The sequence below is a fragment of the Micropterus salmoides genome, unplaced genomic scaffold, assembly GCF_014851395.1.
Source record: "Micropterus salmoides isolate LMB-PRFRI ecotype aquatic unplaced genomic scaffold, ASM1485139v1 Ms_hic_scaffold_21, whole genome shotgun sequence".
In the NCBI taxonomy this organism is placed as follows: Eukaryota; Metazoa; Chordata; class Actinopteri; order Centrarchiformes; family Centrarchidae; genus Micropterus; species Micropterus salmoides.
In genome coordinates, this window is record NW_024041262.1 from 25876307 (window position 1) to 25899551 (window position 23245).

The following is a 23245-nucleotide window of genomic DNA, read 5'->3' on the forward strand; positions in this document are numbered from 1 at the left end:
CACCAGGGAAGATCTGAAGCCCAGCTCATCCTGTCAGAAAGTAAGAGCGATGAGGAGGCAGAGACATGAGAGAGAGGGCAGTTATATATGCTGCTGCAGAAAAGGCCATCACAGCCACTAACATGGGAAATAATAGCATGTTCGGAAAAGCTATAATTATCCTCTATATGTCTCTTCATGTTGGCAGAATGTATTTACATATAACCTTTTAGCCCTGATGGATACCAGAGAGAACCATGATGTGTGCTTTTCATGACAGGCAGAAAGTTGAAAAGAAGAACTGAGGAGGAAAGGCAATTTTCTAAGTGACTTATCAGGAGAGAAAAATCAATGTCAGACGGGTATAAAGTAACAAAACCTTGACTTACTCTTACACTCGCTGGTGAGTCCAGTAAAATCAATACGACCAAGCCTCCAGAACAGCGCTGGGCTCAGAGGCGATTTTGACGTAGTGGCCGCAGTCGCAAACGCAGGTCACATGACGCCCCCAAAAAAGAAACTGATGTGAAATTATAAATCCGTTTCACACACTCTGGAATGACTCTGGCTTCTTGTTCAGGACTGGTATGTGAACAAGACTAAAAAGATCTGGGTAGTTACAAATGCTGAGCTGCGTCTTTAGAGCAACCATCAGCGACTGATATCACGAACCTCGTCACAGTTTAACAGAACTTTATCTCTTAAATTTCACACAGCCGAGATCAAATCAGCCTCCAGACAAACTAATATTTACTCCCATCACGTTGTTGGACTCGTGATGGACAGTTTGAAACAAAAAACTGACGGAGCAGAGTCTTTTGTATTCTACATATTCTTGTCAAACCTACATTAATGCAACTCAACCCCGGATAGTTTGATCATCGACTGTGGCGTGTGATGCTTGTAGCACCTAGTTTATCCTCACACCGCTCCCTCTGGTCACACACTGCGGAGTTCCCCTTTAAGGAGAGATGTAAAATACTGAGGTTTTAAAAGACGACCTTTTCCAGATAGTGCACGATGATGAGTATGACATTTTTCTCCTGGAACAACATCTTCTGATTTTAGGAAGTCCTTTTCACTTTACCTACAGCTGAAAACACACAAAGGACCAGACGACAGCAGCCCTGAAATGGTGACAACGCTTGCGAGGACAATTAAGAGACTTAAAACGACAGAGTGTGAGACAAACTGTGAAAGGGAGTTTTGCATGGAGCCAGATGTACAGTAACAGAAATGTGTGTGTGTCTGAGCCATTACATGCCTGCGTGCGCATCCAGCCTATCTGCAGCCCAAATATAGCTCAAGGGTTTGGTGTGATTACCACTCAGCCACAATGCTGCCAGCCTCCCGTCGCCTGTCGTCTTCTCTAATGAAGCCCTTCACTGAAAGGTCACTGTGGTTGCCGGTTATAAAGAGCCATACGGCGGCCATCTTCCTTATATTTACGCCCCTGAAGTGCAACACAAAGGTGACATTAGGGAACTAGTTTACTGCGTGAAAACTTCTCAAAGACAAACAAGTTGGACCTCAGAGCTGTGAATAATCAGCTTCAGAGCGGTTTGACAAGAGGCACTAAGTGAGTGTTTTTCTTCTCCCACAGTTCAAAACTCATGCTGTTTTACCCATGATGGTAAATACAGACAAGCCAAATTTCTCAACACTGACTTGCTTGAAGTCGTGCTCATGAGTCAGAAAAGCATCATTAGCACATTGTTAGAGGAACATGCATATTATTATCAGAAAGGGACGGCAGTGGGTGGAATAGTTTAGTTGTTCTTTTTTGGAATATTTTAAAAGCCGAAAGTTCAAGAAGCTGACCCACGGAGGTTTGAATTCTTCAAACACCCAAAAGTCTATGAGCAGCGAACAATGTTCCCTCCACTGTCTACTGCAGAGGCGTCCCTGAGCAAAGCATTTCCTCAGTGGCAGACAGCAGACTGGTTACTGGTCAGGTCCCAGTGTGAGTGGAGTGTACAGGGCAGCTGTGGCTCCAGAGCAAACCGGAAGCTTCCGGTCAGAGACCCGAGGCGAACGCGGAAGTCCCTTAAACCTGCATTCTCTCTAACGGCCAGCAGGTGGCGACTCCTCTGGTTGAAAAAAGAAGTCTGTTTCCATTAGAAATAACGGTAAAATGTTTCTACTTGTCAGCTGATTTATTCCCTCAGTAAACACTTTCCTGATGAGTTTCTGGTCTCAGTCGCTAGTTTCAAGTCTTCTTCAACGCAGCATGATGTTCATTTAGTAAATTATGGTCCCATTTAGAGGAACAGAGACCAGGAAGCAGGGGAGGCTTCAGGGCGGGATTATCTTTGATTGACAAGTCGTTACCATGGCGACCTGTCAATCAAACTACAGTAAATGTAACCAGCGCCGTTGAAAAAGCTTATTCAAGTTCACTGTCTCTGGTGAGTACATTTAGTTTTAAGACTAGTTTTAAGTTAAGTTTTAAGCTAGACAAACTTATCAGCCCTGTTAAAATGACAGTTAACGTGAATTACAGATGCACCTAGCTAAGCAAGCTAGCTAGCTCCACACGTGGCAGTTAGCTCCACCGTCTCGTCCAAATATGGTCTCGTCCGGTGCCGCTGGTTGCAAAGAATCAACATGGCGGCGCCCTTTCGGCCAAACTCGAGCCTTTAAAACATCAGTCCATTAACCAACGGGTGACGTCACGATGACTACGTCAACTTCTTACATACAGTCTTTGCTCAGGAGCTAGTTCGCCCCCTGCTCCTCCAGTCTGCACATGTCCTTAGATAAGATACTGAACTCCAGATCGCTCCGAATGTTAATGTACCTCAGCCTTTGCCCCTTAGTGTGGTCAGAAGACTAGAAAGGTGCTATACACGTACAGAGCACTGTGATTTTGGCACATTTTAGTCTCTTCACAAACATAATATCTTAACATTTATTACTTTTTTCATAGATTTACATTTAGTCATTTAACTGACACTAGTCAGTATCCAAAGTGACTTACAATCGCTTTTTATGTCAGAGGTCACACGCCTCTGGAGCAACGAGGGGTTAAGTGTCTTGCTCAGGGACACATTGGTGGATGTGTCACAGTGAGGAGTTGAACCCGAATCTCTCACACCAACGGCATGTGTCTTATCCACTGCTCCATCATCACCCACCCATCCGTAGATGTAAACAGAGAATTTGCTGGGGACTATTTCCAGCGGCAGATGAATCCACATGTGGTGCTCTAGTGAGTGTTTGGGTGTATAAGGAACATGTGACCCGGCGCAGCAGTGAGGCTGTCTGATGGGTTTTTAATAGTTTCTTGACAACAATGGAGTTCTGTGGCTCAGAGGAAGAGGAAACATACACAGGAGTAGTTAGCAGATACACTGATTGTTGGTTTGGTCTTTTCATGGGATTTGCTGACAATAAGACAGATATAGAATACCACCCGATGCTTTGATAATCATGAAAATTGGTGAAATCTTTGGTCCTTTTCCCCAAACCATTCTCCCAGATCTCGCTGTGAAACGCACTGACTGTCAGATTTAGAGACCAAAGACAGCCTGTGTTAAAATTCTGACAGAAGTTAAGGACCAAATTCTCACCTTATAATTGCTGCTACAGCCCCTTGTCTGGGACTACAGTATGGCGTCTCTAAATATGACCTTATTTTATGTTGACGTTGTAGTGCTAAGATTCACCAGACGCTCTGACATGCCTCTCAACTGTTATAATGCAGTCTGACACAGATGGCAACCCCGGCTATTAGATCCATCTCACAGAGCGTGACATGCAATGAACCTGTAAGATCGCTGTCATCACACAGAATATAGGGGCCTTCTTTTTTTACTTTATCATCATGTGGAAAGGCAGCTGCTGCGGGAGCACATGTGGGTTTGAAAACTCCTCTCAGTCTGTGAGTTCAAGGTCTTGTGAATGTGGTTTCATGGATTTTAGAAAGATGCTGTTTGGAAGCTTGACCAACAGTGAGAGTTTTTGTAGTTCAGGAGGTAGAACGTGTGGCCCGCTAATCGGAAGATCGGCGGTTTGATCCCCGGTTGCATGTTGAAGTGTGCTTGGGCAAGAGACTGAACCCCAAAAGTGAATGTTAAATTCTGTTTCTAATGAGCCATCTGTGTGTGAATGGGTGAATGTGTGGTCCCAAAGGCGTCCTATATCCCAGTGGTTCCCAACCTGGGGTCCGCGATCACAGGGGGGGCCCAAAGCTTTATCAGTTTTGAGGTTGTCAAAAAAACTTTGGTTTGCACATTTTAAAAAAATCAAGATAACACACTAGATAATTTATACAAAAGTCTGTATACATTTTTTCCTCACTGAAAATAGGCAGACTACTTAAAAGTAGGGCTGTAATGGTTTTGAAACAGAGACCAAAATCGTGGGTGTGTTTCGGTTTTGGATCCGCGACACCAGATCGTGGACTTTTGTGTCGGCGGGGGGTGGGCTCGATAGCGGTGTATATAGTATGCTATTTGTATTAACAGTAGGTTATTGTAGGTCACCTTAGATTAGTTTTTATTTACTTGAATCTGCTCCTCTGCTCTTCTCCCCACACTCTGACACACCTCGCCTGCACCTCTGGTCTCTCACGGAAAACACGGCGGCTGGCTCCGCCTCTTCCTGTCTCTCTCTCCCTGTTATGTGTCTGATTTTCTCAGCAGTACGTTTCATAAAGCCGCCGTGTTTAATAAACTCACCCGTGATTGAGTTTTCAAGTGCGCCGCATGTGGATCGAAAATGAAACTTAACGTTAGTGAGTGACATCTGCAGTGGTGCGTTCACTGTCGCTCCGTAATGTAACATTTCCTGCGTGTCCGTAATAGGCATAATACCAGATAACCTCTCCCTCACCGTTTCTATGCAAAATGCAAAAGTGGGTAGTTTGGCAGGTGCAACTATACCTGTCCGGCCCGCCCAAGTAAAGTATATGTTGAAAACACTTAAGTTAGTGCAAGCTGTAGGCCTATATTTTGTAAACTTTACACCTTATAAACCCCTTTTCTTGGTATTAAACAATACCAAGTACGTTTCATAAACAATACCAAGAAACAAAACACCAGGAGACTGTTGGTAAAAGTCGACCAAGAGCTGGCACTGATTTTCACAGAGCCATGGAGGTGTCATTGGACTTAAAAGTCAAAAGTGGGGGGGTCGCCAAGGAAAAAAGGTTGGGAACCACTGCTATATACCATAAGACCATGATTGTTGAGGAGTATGTAATCTAGGTGACACAGGTGCGATTCCCACAACAACCAGCAACTGAGCCTATTCAACATACAACCACCTGACAGATCAGCCGTCTTATATGTTCATAACTTCCTGCTCTTATTGTGTTTGGTCTGTGAAACATTTGATAGCTGTAAACATGAATCTTTCTGTCGGCTCCTCTCTGAGGCAGCGGGGACTCGTTGATGAAAGAATGAAGGATTTTCGATTTTGTTCTGTTTGCAGAACCATCTGAGAGTAGAATAGATTCCCATTGTGCTCTGCGCTGCAGGTCCCTCAGATGATTCTTTCACCTCAGATTCTCTGAGCCCTCCTGGGATCAAAGGAGCTGCTGCAGGCGGTATATGTGTTTGTTTAGCATCGATGTGAAACTGTAAAATTGTGTGAGGTTGAAAAAATGAAAAGCAAGCAGGCTCAACATAAAACATCTCAACTTACAGTTCTTGTTTTTCACCTTTTTACAAGGTGAAGAATTGGATCTCACACCAAGTGACTCGCGCTTTTGCAATTATTTATTTATTTTTTTCAGATTTGTCATAGAAGGCATGTAAATGGATTTGGAGCACACACACTAGCTTGGATGTAAACAGCTGTTGCCAGTCTTCATTTAGATTTTAGTGGTTGATCCAGTCACAGTACAGACCCATTGATGGTAAGATTTTAGATAAGATTTTAATAACTGACAACAACTAACACAAATAGCACAATGGTAATGAAAGTAGATTAAAAACAGTGTAATCAGAGACTGTCGTGGAAATTTCCCGGTGCAGAATTGAACAAATAAGTTACAACAAACAGTTGTCTTTTGGGATTTATTAAAGGAAGAAACAGAGGAGTACTCAAAAAAGATTCAGCTGGGCCAGATGTCTGCCTCCTAGGGCCCCTGGGCCCATTTGTCCCCGAGCAGAGAACAAAGCAGGGAGACTCGTCCCTCACACAGTGGCCTTGAAAAAATCCAGTTCCTACAGGAAAAATAGGCTTAAAACACAACAATTTCCCAGATGTTCATACACTGGCATGGCCTTGTGTACAGTACAAGTACAGAGAAGGTGACTGTAAGTACACAATGGTTGAGATATATATAAACATCACCATGCAACATGATCAATTTTCTGCCACCATAATGACTAGAGGGAAGCTTTAATGATTTATATTAAAAAAAAAAAATCTTTCCACTAACTTTTCCAGAGTCAAGTCACTCAGCTCGTAAGCACAGTCAGATTAGTTTGTTATACAGAGCATTGATTTAAAGTTCACTCGACATTAAAGGTGTGACGATACGATATTGGGTTCACGAGAAGATATTTTAACACACTTGTCTTTTAATCGACTGAAAATCAAAATGCAAAACATTATTGTTTCCACCGGGTACCCACAAAGCTGCCACTCAAACAATTTAAAAGTGGTGGATGCATCTCCTATAGCTAATTTCAAGCTCATACTCATGGGTGAAGGTGAATATCGATCGCAGGGTGTAGTGATGAATTAATCATCAGCCAAATTACAGGCCTCGTCTTGTCATCGTGAGACAGCTTTTCACCTTTACAAGAAATATCGGCACGTTTTAATAATGCGAGATCTCGTGGCACACCCCTACTCGACATAGATTTATTTTCACATATATGGACAACTGTTTCACACCCTGTGTATTCTCCATATACACAAGAGGAACTTAAGACGATATATAAAATTGATTTCATCTTTTAGCTCACATCTGAACACGTCTTCCTTTCCTGTCTGGATGCTGCTGAACTATCAGGACTATCTGTTTTCCCTCCAGTGTTTGTCTGCAGATAGTCACAGTCATTCCTCTGGCAGAGGTGAAGGCTGAGGTGAGGTGTCGGAACGATTCTTGTACTCTGCACAGCTCCAGCAGAGCGGAGGAGGCGGGAGACTTTAACAGATTCTGAGGCGGTGGTGAAGACCTGTTTCCATGCCTACATAGCAAATGGTTAACACTGTAAGTTTTGCATGGGCTGGTCACACACATGACAGTTATAAAAATATAGCCAATGAAGCTGCAGATCCTCTAAAGATTGAGGGTTTGAGTCCCTGTAAGTGTTGGGTTCTGACTACTTATAACTAACATTGTAGAGACTCACGGTAATTTCTGAAACGGTGGCAGAGAGAACCATGCCTGTATATGGGACAGGCTTATTTAAGAGACAGGCCGTTATTTCTAATTTCCCCTGTTCCCCAGTAAATGTAAACTATGAATTGTGTAAAATTCTCTCCATGTTTCTTGATAAATTCAGTGTAATGTCCATTTCAGCAGCACTAATTCCATCAGGACAACAGCAGATCCATTTCAGGTCTTCCACTGGGCCACTTCCTCCAAACGATGTCAAGCATCCATTAATCAAATTCAATACTTTGTTCAGTTAAGTCCGGCTCATTTAGGAGGTTAACAGAAGGGAGGTCCGAGTAGTACTACGAGTCCAAGTAGTTTCGCTGCATAAACCGAACCAAAACCATTACCTCTTCCCCTAAACCAAACCAAAACCATGACCTTCCCCTAAACCAAACCAAAACCATGACCTCTTCCCCTAAACCAAACCAAAACCATTACCTCTTCCCCTAAACCAAACCAAAACCATTACCTCTTCCCCTAAACCAAACCAAAACCATGGTCTTTCCCTAAACCAAACCAAAACCATTCCCCCTAAACCAAACCAAAACCATGACCTTCCCCTAAACCAAACCAAAACCATTACCTCTTCCCCTAAACCAAACCAAAACCATTACCTCTTCCCCTAAACCAAACCAAAACCATTACCTCTTCCCCTAAACCAAACCAAAACCATGGTCTTTCCCTAAACCAAACCAAAACCATGGTCTTTCCCTAAACCAAAACAAAACCATTACCTCTTCCCCTAAACCAAACCAAAACCATGGTCTTTCCCTAAACCAAACCAAAACCATTACCTCTTCCCCTAAACCAAACCAAAACCATGGTCTTTCCCTAAACCAAACCAAAACCATTACCTCTTCCCCTAAACCAAACCAAAACCATGGTCTTTCCCTAAACCAAACCAAAACCATTACCTCTTCCCCTAAACCAAACCAAAACCATGGTCTTTCCCTAAACCAAACCCAAAACATGATGTTTTACTAAACCTAAAGTGTTTCATTTGGACGCTGAAGACCACATATTAATAAGGTGTTTCATACGGATGCTTTGTGAGGCTTTCTCAAAGCACTGGTATTTGATGCTCTGAAATGAAAACTTGTTGGAGACCCACACAGTAACAAGCAATGTACTAAGGATCACTCAACATAAGAAACTTGGAGGTGATTAGTCAGTTGTGAAGGATGGGTGTTGGGAACTATAGGCGCTAACCTAAGCTACTTGTAACATGAGCCACCACTAAACTAAACACAATCTAACCAAAGCGAGTGTCCAAACGGCACCAGCCTTCTTGGAGGGTGTGAAAGGGAGCCATTTGGGAGTCACCCAGCTTATAAAGACCTAAAGCAGGCGACATGAATCCCTCAGTGAGGTGGTAGGGGCAAGAAAATCATGGAGAAGCAGAGGCAGGCCAACAACGGGTAGTCTCTTATTTGACATTTCCTCGATCCTCGCTTGAACCAGAATTCGTTATGGTCCGCCATCTTGCAGGCCGTACAGCACCTTATTTGTGCTCAGATGAGCGGGGAGGATCTCTTCTTTTATTGTACATCTCACCATAAATTTCTGATTTCTGATTCACCACCTAAAAATCTGTGTTCACTGTAGGTCTGAACAACAAAGAAATTAGAATTAGAAAGAATTTTCTTTTTATGATCTGTTATTTCCTCTAGTGACTTTTATTATGGAGACAATTAAAGTCAGAGAATCACAGAGTCTGTCTGTCAGCAACAAACACTTTTTTTATTATTTATCATCATTTCCATTCAGTGAGTTCGCTCAATTCCTGGATGCCTCTGGGATCAGGATTATATTATTTCATCCCACAGACACAACATTTGAGCCAAAATAGCGTAATATTGCTGTTTGTTGGTATTTATTAGTTTCTGACTCTGAAGGGGGAAAAACAGTTCCCAAAAACTACTGAACTCTCACACATTTAGGCTATTTTATGTGATCTCCTTTTGATAACTAATGCAGTAAGAAAATGTAATATTGTCTCACTTCCATTTACTGAGCCTCCCCTGAAACTGTTTGGAGCCCCCTAGGGAGGCCCACCTCACACTTTGAAAAGCCCTGAGTTACATCATTTCAATTTCCCCTGAAACATTAAGCCTAATAAATCCATTTCCAATGATCAAAATACATCTTGATCACATTCTGGGTTATTCAGTAATGAATCAGAATAGCAGTAAATACAGATGCAGAAAATTAACAAATGATATAGATACGATCCTGTGCCCCTGAGCAGGACACATTGTATACAGGATACAGGATGTTCTACATTTCTTTTTTAAACGGGTAACGCCTACAAAGAGCCTTTATTAGTATCGCCACAGTGCACATGTGCAGTTATCAGAAAAAGGCGTCGCTTTACGTAATGCTTCAAAACAAAAGGACTTTTCTAAAAACATAATTCCTTGTTTCGTCTCTCTTCGCATGCAGAAAAGACTCAAGTGAGGGAAAGGAGACTTGAGATGTACCGTCATAAGGCCTTCACCCTCTGACCCACTGGAAAACATTAATTCTGTTATAGAAACTGAGAGTGTCGTATAACATAACTGGTGTCGTATTGATTGAGGCTCCAGGCATTTTAACCCCCCTCAATGTGTCTTTACTCTGCCTTTATTAGCGACCAGCCCCCGGCTATTATTTGAATATCTGCTTTTGTATTAGAATTTGCAGTAAGCATCTGTTCTGCTGATATAAAACTGTAAATTTGAGTGTGATGTCCGGGGTCGTGTATATACGTCACTTCAGAAGCTGTCCGATTGTCACAAGGCACCAACAGCTGATGGACAAAATAACAGAAACACATGCAAACTGAGTTTAAAGTCTGAGAGTTTAAAGTCAGAGCAGCTTCGGCATCGGCCCGTATTTCCATTTGTTACAGCAAATGATTTAGGATTTTGGCCAGTTTGTTGATGGAGGTTTTAAAGGAAATAATGAAAAAAGAAATGTATCCACATGCCTCAGAATCAACTGCAGTCAGTATATTATCAGTTTAATATTCATTGTAATATCGGTATTATTATGTGCTGCGGCAAATCATAATAAAATGTCTCCAGTGTTTATTTGTCTATCACACAAAACAAATGGGATATTCAGAGTAATTCAGCATGTTATACTTTTTATATATGTGCTGAGAAACAGTATAATAAATAAAATATAAAAACAGATCTCATGTTTATGGGACCGCAGCACCTCTTCCCCCTCCTCTTCTTCTACTATGTGCAAGTTCATTACCATCAAAGCTTATGCAGCAAGTTGTTTCCCTCTTTCTTGCATGCAGTTTACTGCCTTTTGAAAAATGCAATGATCAAAATGATGCGAGAGAAAATGTCCTGGAGGAACTTTATTTATGTTCAGTCTGTTCCCGAGAGGAGGACTTCCTATCTTTCTTTACACTCACTGCCCACACACACACACACCCAACAATACTATCAGTATGATTTTAGCAACAAATTGTCTGGGTTTTTTTCCTGTGAAGAGCACTCTGGTTAAAAAAAGTCCTGATCTGTGAAAGGCTTTTGAAAACTTCTAACTACTTCCAGCTTCTTAATAAAGGTGTTGATTAGACAGACGACAAAGTACATATCTTTTTATCATTAGAAGTAGAAAGAGAGACGTCAAGTATAAACATAACATAGGTGTTCTTTCCGGTGTGTAATAATCTAGACGGACATCTAGTGACTGAAAATCAATAAAACCAAATATAAAGACATAATCAGAGCAGCACACTGCAGCAATGAGTACACAATAAATTAGGTTACCCAGTCACGCAATACGTGTATGTGAGTGCACAGTTTTTACAGTTACAGATTAGTCGGACTTTGTATTAATTATTTTTAATACAATCGTGCACCCCCTGCCAATTTATCCCACCACACTGCTGTCACAGGGATAAGTGAGCCAGTTGCTTAAGTGGGCACAAGCACACTGATGCACAATCAGATGGGGATGTTAAAGGAAGAGCTGAAGTGTCGTTATGTGTGTGGTGGCGCTACGTCTGGCATAAGCAACTCTCCGACAATTTGCTGGTTTGCCGTCTGTCTGGTGATTTTGTGCCCAGTGGAGCTTGCACACCTGTGTGCAGGTGGGAGGAGAGGCACAGACAGGTGGGAGGTGCATTTAAATGAGGCAGCACTAAGTAAGTTGTGTTTTAAATATTGCACTGACAACAGACTCAGACAGTAAAAACAGTCTCCAAGACGAGGCCTGTAATTTGGCTGATGATTAATTCATCACTACACCCTGCGATCAATATTCACCTTCACCCAGCCCTATTGCACGTTGGGCCGCTGCACCTACGTGAACCAGCAGGTGTACTTGGAGACGCAGTCTATCCCCCAAGACCCACCATGTTGATTAGTTTCATTCACCGTTCTTGTCCTCCACAACGCTGCAGACGAAGGCTCTGCTGGTGGAGATCTAAAAACCTTGGTGAATAAAAGTGAAACTAGATGACACTAGGGGTGAGTGTTTTTTAGTTTTTAGGGTATTGACTTTTTCAAACATGAAACCTCCCCGTTCTCAACTTTCCGCTTGTCCTACATGAACTCTTGTCTTGTGAAGAGCTGCTTTTAGCACAGCTCTCTTGGGCTTTAACACTCAGGAAGATGATGAGGACACTTTTCTTTCTCTGACAAAGCAAGCAGAAGACGACGAGTGCTGGAAGCATCTCGACTTGTCATGACAGGATCAACTTGACCTCCACTCAGTCGTGGCGTCTCGAATGCCTGGATGGAGGTCATCATGTTGCTGTTAAAAGCAGCACTCCCTGAAGTACTGTGACACCCTACAGCTCAGGATTGTGGTGCATCTTGCTGTGTTCAAGTGAAACTGGAAAAAGCTTGAGTGTGTCTGTGTGTTGTGTTTTTGCACACACATGTTCACAGGAGTGCAGATTCTTGTAAAAGTGATGCTGCAGGCTGGGTTTGATGCATGTTGGTGTCCATTAGATTGAGCTGGAGAAGAAAGAGAGTTGGATATGAAGCTGAAGATCAGAGCATCGGAGTGCCATCCAGAACAGGGTGACGGTGTGAATCCTCAATGTCAAAACCACTCTGAAGTTCGGGCTGTCTTTATCAGTACTGTGATGTCAAGCAGACAATCCACCGCAGAATAATGATGTTCTCTGTTCTTCATTTCAACATTTTAGAGGGTTTATTTTTTGTATCTCTGCAGTTTCTTTATTGCAAATCACAGATGTCTTCACTTCAGCATTGACTAAACATGATACAGATTAAAGACTTTTATATCAAATTAAACATGTTTTTTTGTGATAATTTCAACCAAAATAAAAGGACATAAGGAATTGCTAATAAATCTCTGTTTCCTGTTCTTTCTTGCAAAGTTTTTCTAACTTTGATTTGATTGAGACTGAAAGATCATTCGTGACTTAAACAATAGCTTCTTCTCACCACAAGGTCCATTTATTAGCTGTTTTGCTTTTAGTCGTGTTTCTCACGTCTCCTCTGTTCTTGTAGGAAAGATTCTCTGTCAGAAACTATCCATCATTTTCATTCATTTTCTGCTGCTCATCTGCCTCCAGCTCGTCCTGGGGGATCCTGAGGCATTCTCCTCAGGCCAAATGGGAAGAAATATACCCCCCAGTGTGTCCTGGATCTGTCCACAATAAGTCCACAGGGAGGGATCCAGGATGCATCCCCATTAGATGCTGAAGCACCTGAAATGGCTGCTTTCAATAAGAAGGAGTAGCTCTACTTCCTTTGAAGCAGACTGTCTTTGCATCATGTTGAGCGTTTAGAAGCATCCTCAGGTTTCACCGCAGGGCCGCTTTTAAGTCTTTCAGCAGAGGTGGCCGGCTACTACTTTATTCATAGGTTAAGGTTGGATAGTAGATCAGCTGGTAAACTGAGAGCTTTCCCTTCAGACTCAGCTCCTTCTTCACCATGAGAGTTCAATAAGAGAGAGAGAGATGGACATGTCACCTCGAGTCTGTCTTCTTCAGGTTGTCTCAGATGTTCTCTGTTCTTCAAGTCAGTGTAAAGATGTGTAAGTTCTGGTTTTCTTTCACACTGCCTTGAGCTACAGATGCTCTTTGCTCCCTCTCGGACAAAAAAGTTCACTGTTTTCCGTCCTCTCTGCTCTTCTAGAGAGAAATCTGTTTCACCAACACAGTTAAGAAAGGATGTCCTCCAGACAGCGACACGTATCTTGTTGTTTTCCCATCTCAGGTTCAAATTCACATCTTGGTTTTCTGATTTCTAGCTTTAGAGTGTGTGAAGAAAGAAAAATAAATAAGGAACCAGAAGATGGGGGAAACCCTTATATCACAGCAACACCAAACTGCTTTTACGAATAGATTTTTGGGGCCATTTTTAGAGCCACAGGCGTGGGTTCCCCAGTGAGCAGCATCCTCGCCGGTTTGATCCCAGTCTGTTCCATTAACATGGTGTTAAAAGCAGCCTGTCCCTGGTGTAACATCCCTGCCTGATGCTGCTCCCACCGCCTACTGTTAATGCTTGTTGTCAGGACTGTTAAGCCCATAGAGGGAGCGGGGAGGAGGAGGGCAGTAGAGCATATTATAAACCAGCTAACTCCCTAATCCCCCTGTACTGGACCACTCACATCCCCTGAGCTCTGCTGCTTGATGCAGAAATGAAATTGGAACTCCGAAAATCCCACAACAGTTCTCCAGCTCTGCATCTTTAAACCTGTAGAATTATTTCACTTCCCTCTCCGGACGTGTGCAACAGTTTCTTGGTTACTAAACATACCAGTCTTTACTGCTACATAGAGCATTTCTTGCAGTATTCTACTACACTATATGGGAAAAAAGTACTTGGACAACCCTGTCCCAATACTTTTGGGAGGGCCTATTTTTCATGGTTTGTTTTTTGTTAAGGGAAATCTTAATGCTACAGCAAACAATTTAGACAGTAGTTCTTCAACAGTTTGTGTTTGGCCGAGATTGCGAGCCAGGCCCTCTTGTCCAGTGTCTGACCTCAGAAATGTTCTTCTGGGTGAACAGGAAACAATTCCCATGGACAAACTCCAAAATCTTGAAGAAGAGTGGACGCTGGGATAGCTGCAAAGGGGAGACCAACTCCATATTACTTATTGCCTATGGATTTAAAATGGTGTTTCATAAGATTAATGTGTAGGTGTCCCATTACTTTTTGTCCATATAGTATAGTTTGCCCCTAAAAGTGTTAAAGATGGCTTCAAAATATTTTGACGATATTAAAATTTCAGGTAGACATCTAAAGTTAATGCTACCAATTCAATGTTCAATATCTTTTTGCTGTCAACAAATCCAATGAAAAAACCTTCTGACCTCTCCACCCTGTCCGTGGCTTGCAGCTGCAAGCCCATTGTTTCCTACTGAGGATGTTAGTCTTAAAATAATTCAAAAGCAATTTCCTAAAACAGCTGCTCGCTGTAGTTTCTATCAAACAAACAGGAGGAGGAAATAGTGCTTTTGTTGGGGACTATTTTCAGCGGTGGATGGATCCACATGTGGTGCTCTGGAGGCAGCAGGACGGTGTGTGTGGGACTGAGGGACTACAGTGTGTGTTCATGGTGATGAAGAAACATGTGAGCGCAGCACTGATGGGTTTTTAATAAAAATGGCGCTCTGTGGCTCAGAGGAAGAAGAGACATCAGGCGAGTTGCTGTTTGTATTGTGTAATGATGAAGTAAAGCATGGCCAGTCCTGCATTTAAATGAGGAAAACAACTGATTATTTTTGTAATTTAAAAATGGCAATTGCACAAGTTAACATTGAACACTTGATACTTTAAACAACAACGTCTTTACCTAGCAGCAGTTCATCACTCAATAGTTAGCAGAGAAACCGTGAGTCTGTCTCGCAGCTTTTATGTATCTCGACGTGCCCAATCAATACCTCATCAGCACCTTGTGTAAGGTTGATGTGCTGCTGGGAACATTTGAGACGACTGCTGAGAAGAGAAAAATACAGATATCCAAATAATACGGTGTATCCAATTTCTTAAAGGCTGCAGTATCTTATTCTGTCGCGGCTTAATGTTTCTTTGCGGCCTGTTGGCAGCACGTCGCCTTGAAGGCAAAACAAAAATAGCTTCCTTTTTATCTTTAATGTTAGATGCTTAGATGGTTTTAGATATGGCATGTGTTGCTGTTTGCTGTCAGTGCACGGTCTCCAGGTTTTCTTGACTCTCAGTGAAAACATTTCACCACAAGGTCTTTAAACCTGGAGAAGACGGTGTAATCAGTGCTGATGTAGCATCTGTCAGAGTCTTCATGTCAGACAAGCTTTTCTTTTTAATCCTAATGAACTTTGTATATTAAGCAGCTTCTTTAATTAGCCTGCCAACCTTAGAGTGTCACTTGCACTCAAAGTGAGGTGTATAATCTAAAAGAAACTTGGAACAGATTGTTTTTGATGTCGGTGCCAAGAGTCCCACATGTAAATGCTAAATACAGGAGTAAAAGTATTTGTATGATTTAGAAATGTGTGAAAAAATGTTTCTAGAAGTTATGTGTTCTGGCAGGAGAAGAGTCAGTGGACTCTGAAGGTCTTCAATGGCAACAGAAAGCTTTTAAATTGTGTTTTTAAATATAGGGTTAGGTTTTGTTTGAATTTGATCAATTACTTATCGGTTCCCATTTTCAATTCCAACATGGTAAAACAAAGAGGTCAAATGATTAGATCACAAAAAGAGCTCCATGCTTTGACAAGTTTTAGTTTCAATAAAATAAGTAAATCTAAAGTCTTTTTAACAAAATCTTCACAAAGTAAATACATACAATAAAAACTTTGATCCACAGTCAGTGCACACATTTTCTTGTAGATGTTGTGGTATTCGAAACTCCTTTCTTTGGTCATCTTTTCCTTTATTGGAAAAGAGAACGGCTCGGTACCCCTCGCTCTGCAGGAGCTGCTGGTGTAACGGGAGCCAGCAAGGCTGTGCAGTGACTAAACCTCACTCCCCGACACCTTAAGAGATGCGCTGTTGATCGACGCTAGTGCTCGTGGGTTTGAGCCTTCTCGTCAGCACGTCCGCTTCCCGTACCCGAGGTTGCGGGTTCGTGTAAGGACCGTACAGTATGTACTCGGGCTAGGAGACCTCAAACACCCAACTTACTTTCAGATCGACGCCACGCTGCATTAAAAGTTTGGCTGAATTTAATGTGCAACCTGAGCATTTACTGATCTTTCACTACTGTTGTGATGTTAGCTATGCATGCTTCGAATCGACATGTTGTTGCATTGATCCACGTCGTAGACAGGTCCTGGCAGCCACGTATTTGCATACATGTAGTTTTTGTTTGCAATAATAAAGTGTTATCGTGTTTAGGAATGGGTTCCTTGTTCTTGGTATTTTGGATTTGCTTCTAATTGGGAACTGATTTCCTGTTCCCAACTCCATTTAAATATAGCCGCTGTCTCTTTGTGGGACTTTCAAAGTCACTACAGGAGTCTGTTGAAAGAGATATTTCCACAGCAGAAGGCTCTATGAATCGCTCTGTGCTGTGGAACTGACTGCAGACTGTGTTGATGTAATTATCCGTCCGGTATTTCAGTTGTTTTTTCCACTTGACTGGTTTTGACCACGTATTCTCCTGCAGTTCTCCATACTCAGGTTTGCTCATGGTTGAACTGAGCTTTAGGTTGAGCATAGAAGAACACTTTCTTGGCTGGTAAAATAATTAGGATGTCTCTATTCTCTACTTGGCCTTTATTCCTCAGACAGATGACGCTTTCAAACGGGCCGAGCCATGCGCTGTCATGGATCAGAGGAAAAAGGCTAACCGTCTCAAGTTGAGAGGACGCTGTGTTTGCAGTCATTTCCCCCGACCCTCAGGCCTGATGTCTGCATGATTTTCTCTGTGTCATCTTGCTCTTTGCTCTCACTCGCACCGAGCTTCTCACACATTTGTGTAGCTGTCAGTCATGTGAGTCAGCCTTCATCATCGTCATCCTCCCGCCCGTCCCACAGGGCTGACTGCTGCAGCATGAAGGGCCGCGGTCATGTTGTGACCTCATCAGACGCCACAAAGAGAGGGACGAGACAGAGTGAGCGACTGCACTGCAGCTCGCGTGTCACTGTGGAACTGTCGCTTCACCTTTCAGGAGATGATCACCAATTCCCCCTCGAGTCCCGCGGACTAAAGATGATGACACCAGTGCGCCTGTCAATCCAGCACCGTGACATGACATTTGGTTGGGATAGTCATGGTCCCCAAACCATGATTCATAGATATTTTGGTGACTTTGGTATCTTGAAAACTAATCATTAATCAAATTATTAGAACCAACTAATGGCAGGTGGTCACTCTCTCCAGAGGATCAATCTGAATGTTTCAGGGACTTCCTTACTTTTCCACTTGGTCAAAAACCGCTGCTCCTTTGCGTTGAAAGGAGCCAGTTAAGGTGGTTTGGGCATCTGGTAAGGATGCCTCCTGGACGCCTCCCTAGGGCTGTGACTCTTATCGCATTCTGTACACATTGAACACAAGTGTAAATGCAAATACATTGTCCATTCACATACAACAACTACGTGGGCAGAAATACGTACCAGACAGTCTGACAGCACATACAGGCAGGCGGTATGTCCATACGATGCTGTGCATAAATGTGCCTGAAGAGCGCCGATCACTGAACATACACGTGTTTTTTTGAGCGTGAACTCAGGCTGTTGAGTTAAACTCAACATAAACTACTAAAATAACAGAAAGTAGTACACACTTTGAAGAAAGGTAGTATGGAAACGATGCCGGGCGGAATATAAGTTTCACTCTCCGGCCGACCTGCTGAAGAGAGGAAGACATGGTGTATGGGTGGTGATGGAGCAGTGGATAAGATGCCTGCCTTTGGTGTGAGAGACCCTGGTTCAATCCCCCACTGTGACGCATCCACCATTATGTCCCTGAGCAAGACACTTAACCCCTCGTTGCTCCAGAGGCGTGCGACCTCTGACATGTATAGCAATTGTAAGTCGCTTTGGATAAAAGCGTCAGATAGATGAATAAATGTAAATGTATGGAGGAAAACAAATCATGGAAGAAAGAGATGTTCAGAAAGTTTTCATACAGTCATACAGTAGTTAGTCATCTCTTGGGCCCGCAGAAACGAGAGGAGGATGTGGCGTGTGGTTGTTTGAGCCGAACAGAGATCGGATGTTAATGTGGACACTAGAGATGCATATTAATAGCAGGTGAAAATGTAATCAGGTTAAAATCATGTCTAGATCTGGATATGAGACACTTTAATGCCAGGTCAACAGCTTTGCAGAGAGGCCCCTTGTAAGGTGCAGTAAATGGGCCTCATGTCAGCGCATGCAGTGCTCTCTCTCCATCTCCTACATAAACACACACATTCATGCGGTGCACTTTTAATGTTTTGACGTTGCATACCAGGAGAGGGGCTTTTCGTTATGAAACAGGCTATATTTATGTTATTTTAATACGTTATGTTGAGTTTTTTGGTTATCTTTGCTTATATTTAGAATGAACATCATTAGTGCTGGACTGCACGGGCCCCCCCTAGCAGCTGGGCCCCAGAATGCTTTCCCCCTTATGGGCGGCCCTGATCGTACCCCTGCCAATGGTTTCACGCTAGTCTACTGGTCAGCAGTTTGTGGCCAGCGTGACTAGAAATGTAGCACTGTACCAACAAAGGCAGGTAAGAAGAAGACTGCAAACGAGCAAGCATGAATGTAAAAACTCTAGATTTAAATTAGCCAAGAAACTAAGGCTAATGTTTTATGAGGAAGGAAATTTAGGTTTGGTAGGCCTCAAATAAAGAGCACGTACAAAGCTTTTGTGAACATAACAAAACTCCTACAAGATATCTTTAATATGTAATAAGTTCTGTCCTAAATGATCATTTTTGACGGCACTGCTTCTTCTCGTTCTCAGGCATAAACGATATTTTCAGACAAATGCGTGCAAATATTGCCTCAGATTGTTCTTGAATGTCGTTTATGCTCTGTGTCTCTGTCTGCTGACCATCATGTTGTTTGATTCATCTGGCAATTCAGAAATCTAAAGAATTATCTTTGACAGTATCTTGAACAAAGGATCACACCTCGCTTTTAATAAAAGGAAAATTGCTAAGAAATGTTTTTGATTTTTACGTTTTATGTATGGTAGCTCTGCAGGGAATGGCAAGGTCAATACGTCCTTCTAGTTCTTATATTGTGCATAAATAGCACCCGATATTTGTATTCTTTTATTTTTCTTTTCAGAGTTTGCCCCGTCTTGTTTCTGTCTCCTGCTGCAACCATCCTCTTCACCCACACGGATCATTAAAAAGCTACAATACACATGTTTTTTAGCTCAGAGGGTTGACATGTAATTGTTAGATATAACCAATTTCTGTGCCCACAGTGCCGGAAAATAAACCAGAATGAAATGTAGCTGCAAGACAGGCTGTGTTTTAGACCAGAGAACAGGGAGTAAAAACCTACAGAGTGAATTAAAATAACATCACAGAGTTACATAAAATAACGAGATGAAAGGGTTGGAAGAGGTCCGCCTGCTGTCTCAGGTGAGTCATGTTCAAGTCCGTGTGTGTGTGATAGTACCTGCAGTCTATCTGGGCCTAGTAAAGGTTATGGCGACAGGTGTGATATCTCCAAGTAGGAGATGTCATCTGAAGTGTGTTATGAGAGCATGGCTTTTAATATAGGTTAACCTGATCACTGACAACATGATCTGCACTCCTACGCCGCAGCACGCATGTGAAAATGTCATCTTAAGAATGATTCGACCTAAACTGCCTGATAAATGTTTTTCAGCTCTTGTGTTCCCTGCAGGTTTCTACTGTGAGCTGTAAGCTAACTGTGTGGAGTTACATGAGTGTGTCAGTGTCTGGTGATCTGGAAGCCTGTTAGAAAACATCTGGCGGGCTGAGCCCTGAGGACAGCGAGCAAAGATGCGACACACACTGATTTGTGCTGATATGTGTGTGTCTTTGTGTGCGTGGGCGGGTGTGGTGGAAAGTGCATGTGTTACTAGCAGTGGTGGAAATGCATTCCTGCTCTGATTTTGAAATCGCTTATAGCTGTTTTACACTGTTTCTAAAGCGTGCTCGTGAAACCGATAAAAGTTAGTGTGCTTGAACGCATCGCAAATCCAGCTACTGTCACAGCACACAGCCTATAGGAAGGCGTGATGTCAGTGTTGTCATCACAACTGGCTACAGCTGTGCTGGAAGCTGCAGGGATGTTAACAGGTGCGCGTCCTGCTTATCTGACGCATCAAAATCCAAACCGACGTAGTAAACTCACTACTGACACACACTTTTATTCCCGTGACTATGCCAACAAATCTGTGTCGTGAGCTCCTACACCAACACACAAGGAGCTAAGTCAGCGGTCAGCAGAGCAGACAGGCCACGATGACTCCAGTAGATAAAAAAGTAGTAGTAAAAAAGCCAATACTTCATCAATACACCTGCTCAACAAGCGTAAACATACAGTAGTATATCGTGACTTTGCTGTTGTATACATCACTGCGGCCGCTACAGAAACAACATTTAGTTATATTTAAGATATTAAATTCTAATCCTGTTCTGAATTTATTCATTCTTTAGCTATTATATTTTTTAAAATCACTTTTAGTACTTAAAAATAACCAATAGGAGTACTGATAAAGAACTGAACTGATGGAGGAGATGAAACAGCAGAGGATAGAAGAAAAAAGCAGAATTGTCTCATCAAGTCTGTCATCAAGAAAATAAAATCCGTAGATCTCAGGAAACTGAGTCCTCCTGATTCCAGTATTGATGCTAAGCTATTCACCTCATTCTTACCAAAGTACCAAACTCTTCCTACAAGTAAAAAGACTAATTTAACTGCAGGACATTTACATTCACATTGAAGTTCCTTTCAGGTAATCTGTATATAATTTCATCTGCTCCCTGTGGAAAATTAAACATTAAAACTTTTCCAGCTTGGCGCAGGGTGACCCACAGAACTTAAACAGCTGCTCTGCTCTGTGCTATCAGCTGCATGCTTCACTATTGTCTGCAGGATGCTGCATGTTATTAGGATTATCACACAGCGGCAGAGGATTGTGCGAGCTCCGAGCGGTTTTGATAAGTGCAAACCACTCGCTCTGCTCTGAAAAGCTTTTGTTGCTCTATGTTTTGGCAGGACAACCCGTCGTGGAAAAAGCAGGGGCTTCGCTGTTTTTGGGGAGGTGAACTTTTCAAACTAGCACACCGCAAATCAGACAAAGACGACGAGAACATAGGCAGCAGTGGTTTGCTATAACAGCTGCTCCTCGGCGATCGAGGCCACGCAGGAAGATCTCAGCGCTGTGATCGTATGAGCTGCAGCCTTCGTCATTAACCCCGTGTTTCTGTCTCTCTTTCTGTCTGCAGGCGGTGGAAACAAATCTGGCATCCAAAGACAGTCACTGGGTGTTTGTGAACGAGGTAAGATGTGACGCATTAAGACAGAACATGTGACACTACACTCTGTCAAACACGTAGCTGATCGTCTTCTCCACCAAATTAGAGAGAGTTATTTCAGTAGTGTGATTTACCACTATGGCTAATGTTAATGTCTGGTGGACCTGCAGATAAACTCAACACTCCTACACTGACATCATGTCCCAAAGGTGTTCACTGAATGGATTTCAAACTGGATGCTATCAGTTATATTAAAGCAGGTCACAATTTCTCCTCACAATGAAACCGTCTGTGTTTAGATCAGTTAGTCAGTCAGTGTGTTTGCATTCTTACTTCTTTGGTTTGTTTTGTCAACCATTGATCTAATTCTTTGAACATTCAACTGTTTCTCCATACTTTTAGCAGTTTATTTCAAAGTGTTTCCATGCCTTCTAGGTATATCTCAGCAGTTTACAATATATATCTATTTGAACATGTATTTATTACTTTAAGCTACATATTGCGATCATTTACTTTTTACTTTCAGCCAACTGATTTAACTGCCCCATGACAAGGCAACCTCGCTAACCAAAGACACACAGTTTGCAAAAATCTACACTGGAGCCGGTATCCAAACATGTAACCACATGTTGCGGTGACGCAGAGACCAAGTACCGTGGTCGACTTGGTAGCATCACATTTCCTCCAATCCCCAAGCAAGTACTTGCAATGTGAAAGAAACAGTACATTCATCTGAGCGTCACAACCCCCCTCCAAATGACTTTCACTATCAGAATACGATTCAGCGAGTCTGATAAAACTTGGAAAATCTACAAGAGCCACGTGATTATCATTTTACCCCTATTCAAGTTAATGGAGGCTAAACCGGAAGTTAACACAAAGGAACTCAGAAAACCTACTTGCATTTTTGGCGGTGTACCCTCACGACTGCATAGACTTGACGCAGAAGTATGAATTGGCCTTTACTATCTTATTTGCAACTTCTCACCAGGTCTAAGATTTTGGCTTCAGAGGGACAAACCTGATTGTAGTTCCTCCTGCAGATAGCTGTAAGCATCAGTCCATAGTTTAATTTGTTTCGTTTAGCTTTCCAAGCATCTGCATCTTGTTTTCTTCTACACGTAACCCGTTTTGTTTACGGGCTGTTTTATGATGTCCTCTGGATATGAGCCTCTCCGGCACCTTAAACCCAACAAAAATGAAAGTGTTTCAATCAAACCACACCAAAAATTCTAAACCGCTGAATTCAAGGTTAAAGCTCCTCCAGAAAGTTTTTTTTCTCCATATCGGGTCAAATTGTGGTTTTAAAATAATCGCTGCAATGATTACAGCTGATTTTAAAACAGAGCAGGGGACAAAGCCTGCAGAGTGACTTTAAATAAAAAGCAAAATAATCGAGGCAAGTTCAAGAGCACCTTCCTGAGTGTTTGTTCAGATAAAAAAATGCTCCTATCTGGGATAAAAACACAAGCTGAGAGCCTTTTGTGTCACTTCTCTCCAGCGGTCGGGTATCTGCCAGCGTGGGCGACTTTCTATGCTGGAAGTAAAATTGAAAT

General features: G+C 42.4%; 1 protein-coding gene across 4 annotated transcripts in view; it reads left to right on the plus strand.

The window, feature by feature from the left end:
* The window catches only part of LOC119915620 (glutamate receptor ionotropic, delta-1-like), a 580442-nt gene that overhangs the window by 449508 nt on the left and 107689 nt on the right, over positions 1 to 23245 (plus strand). For all 4 annotated transcript variants that reach the window (XM_038735231.1, XM_038735232.1, XM_038735233.1 and 1 more), the window contains one exon: positions 21660 to 21713. In XM_038735231.1, coding sequence (XP_038591159.1) covers positions 21660 to 21713 — 54 coding nt within the window. The remainder of the gene's footprint in view (positions 1 to 21659; positions 21714 to 23245) is intronic.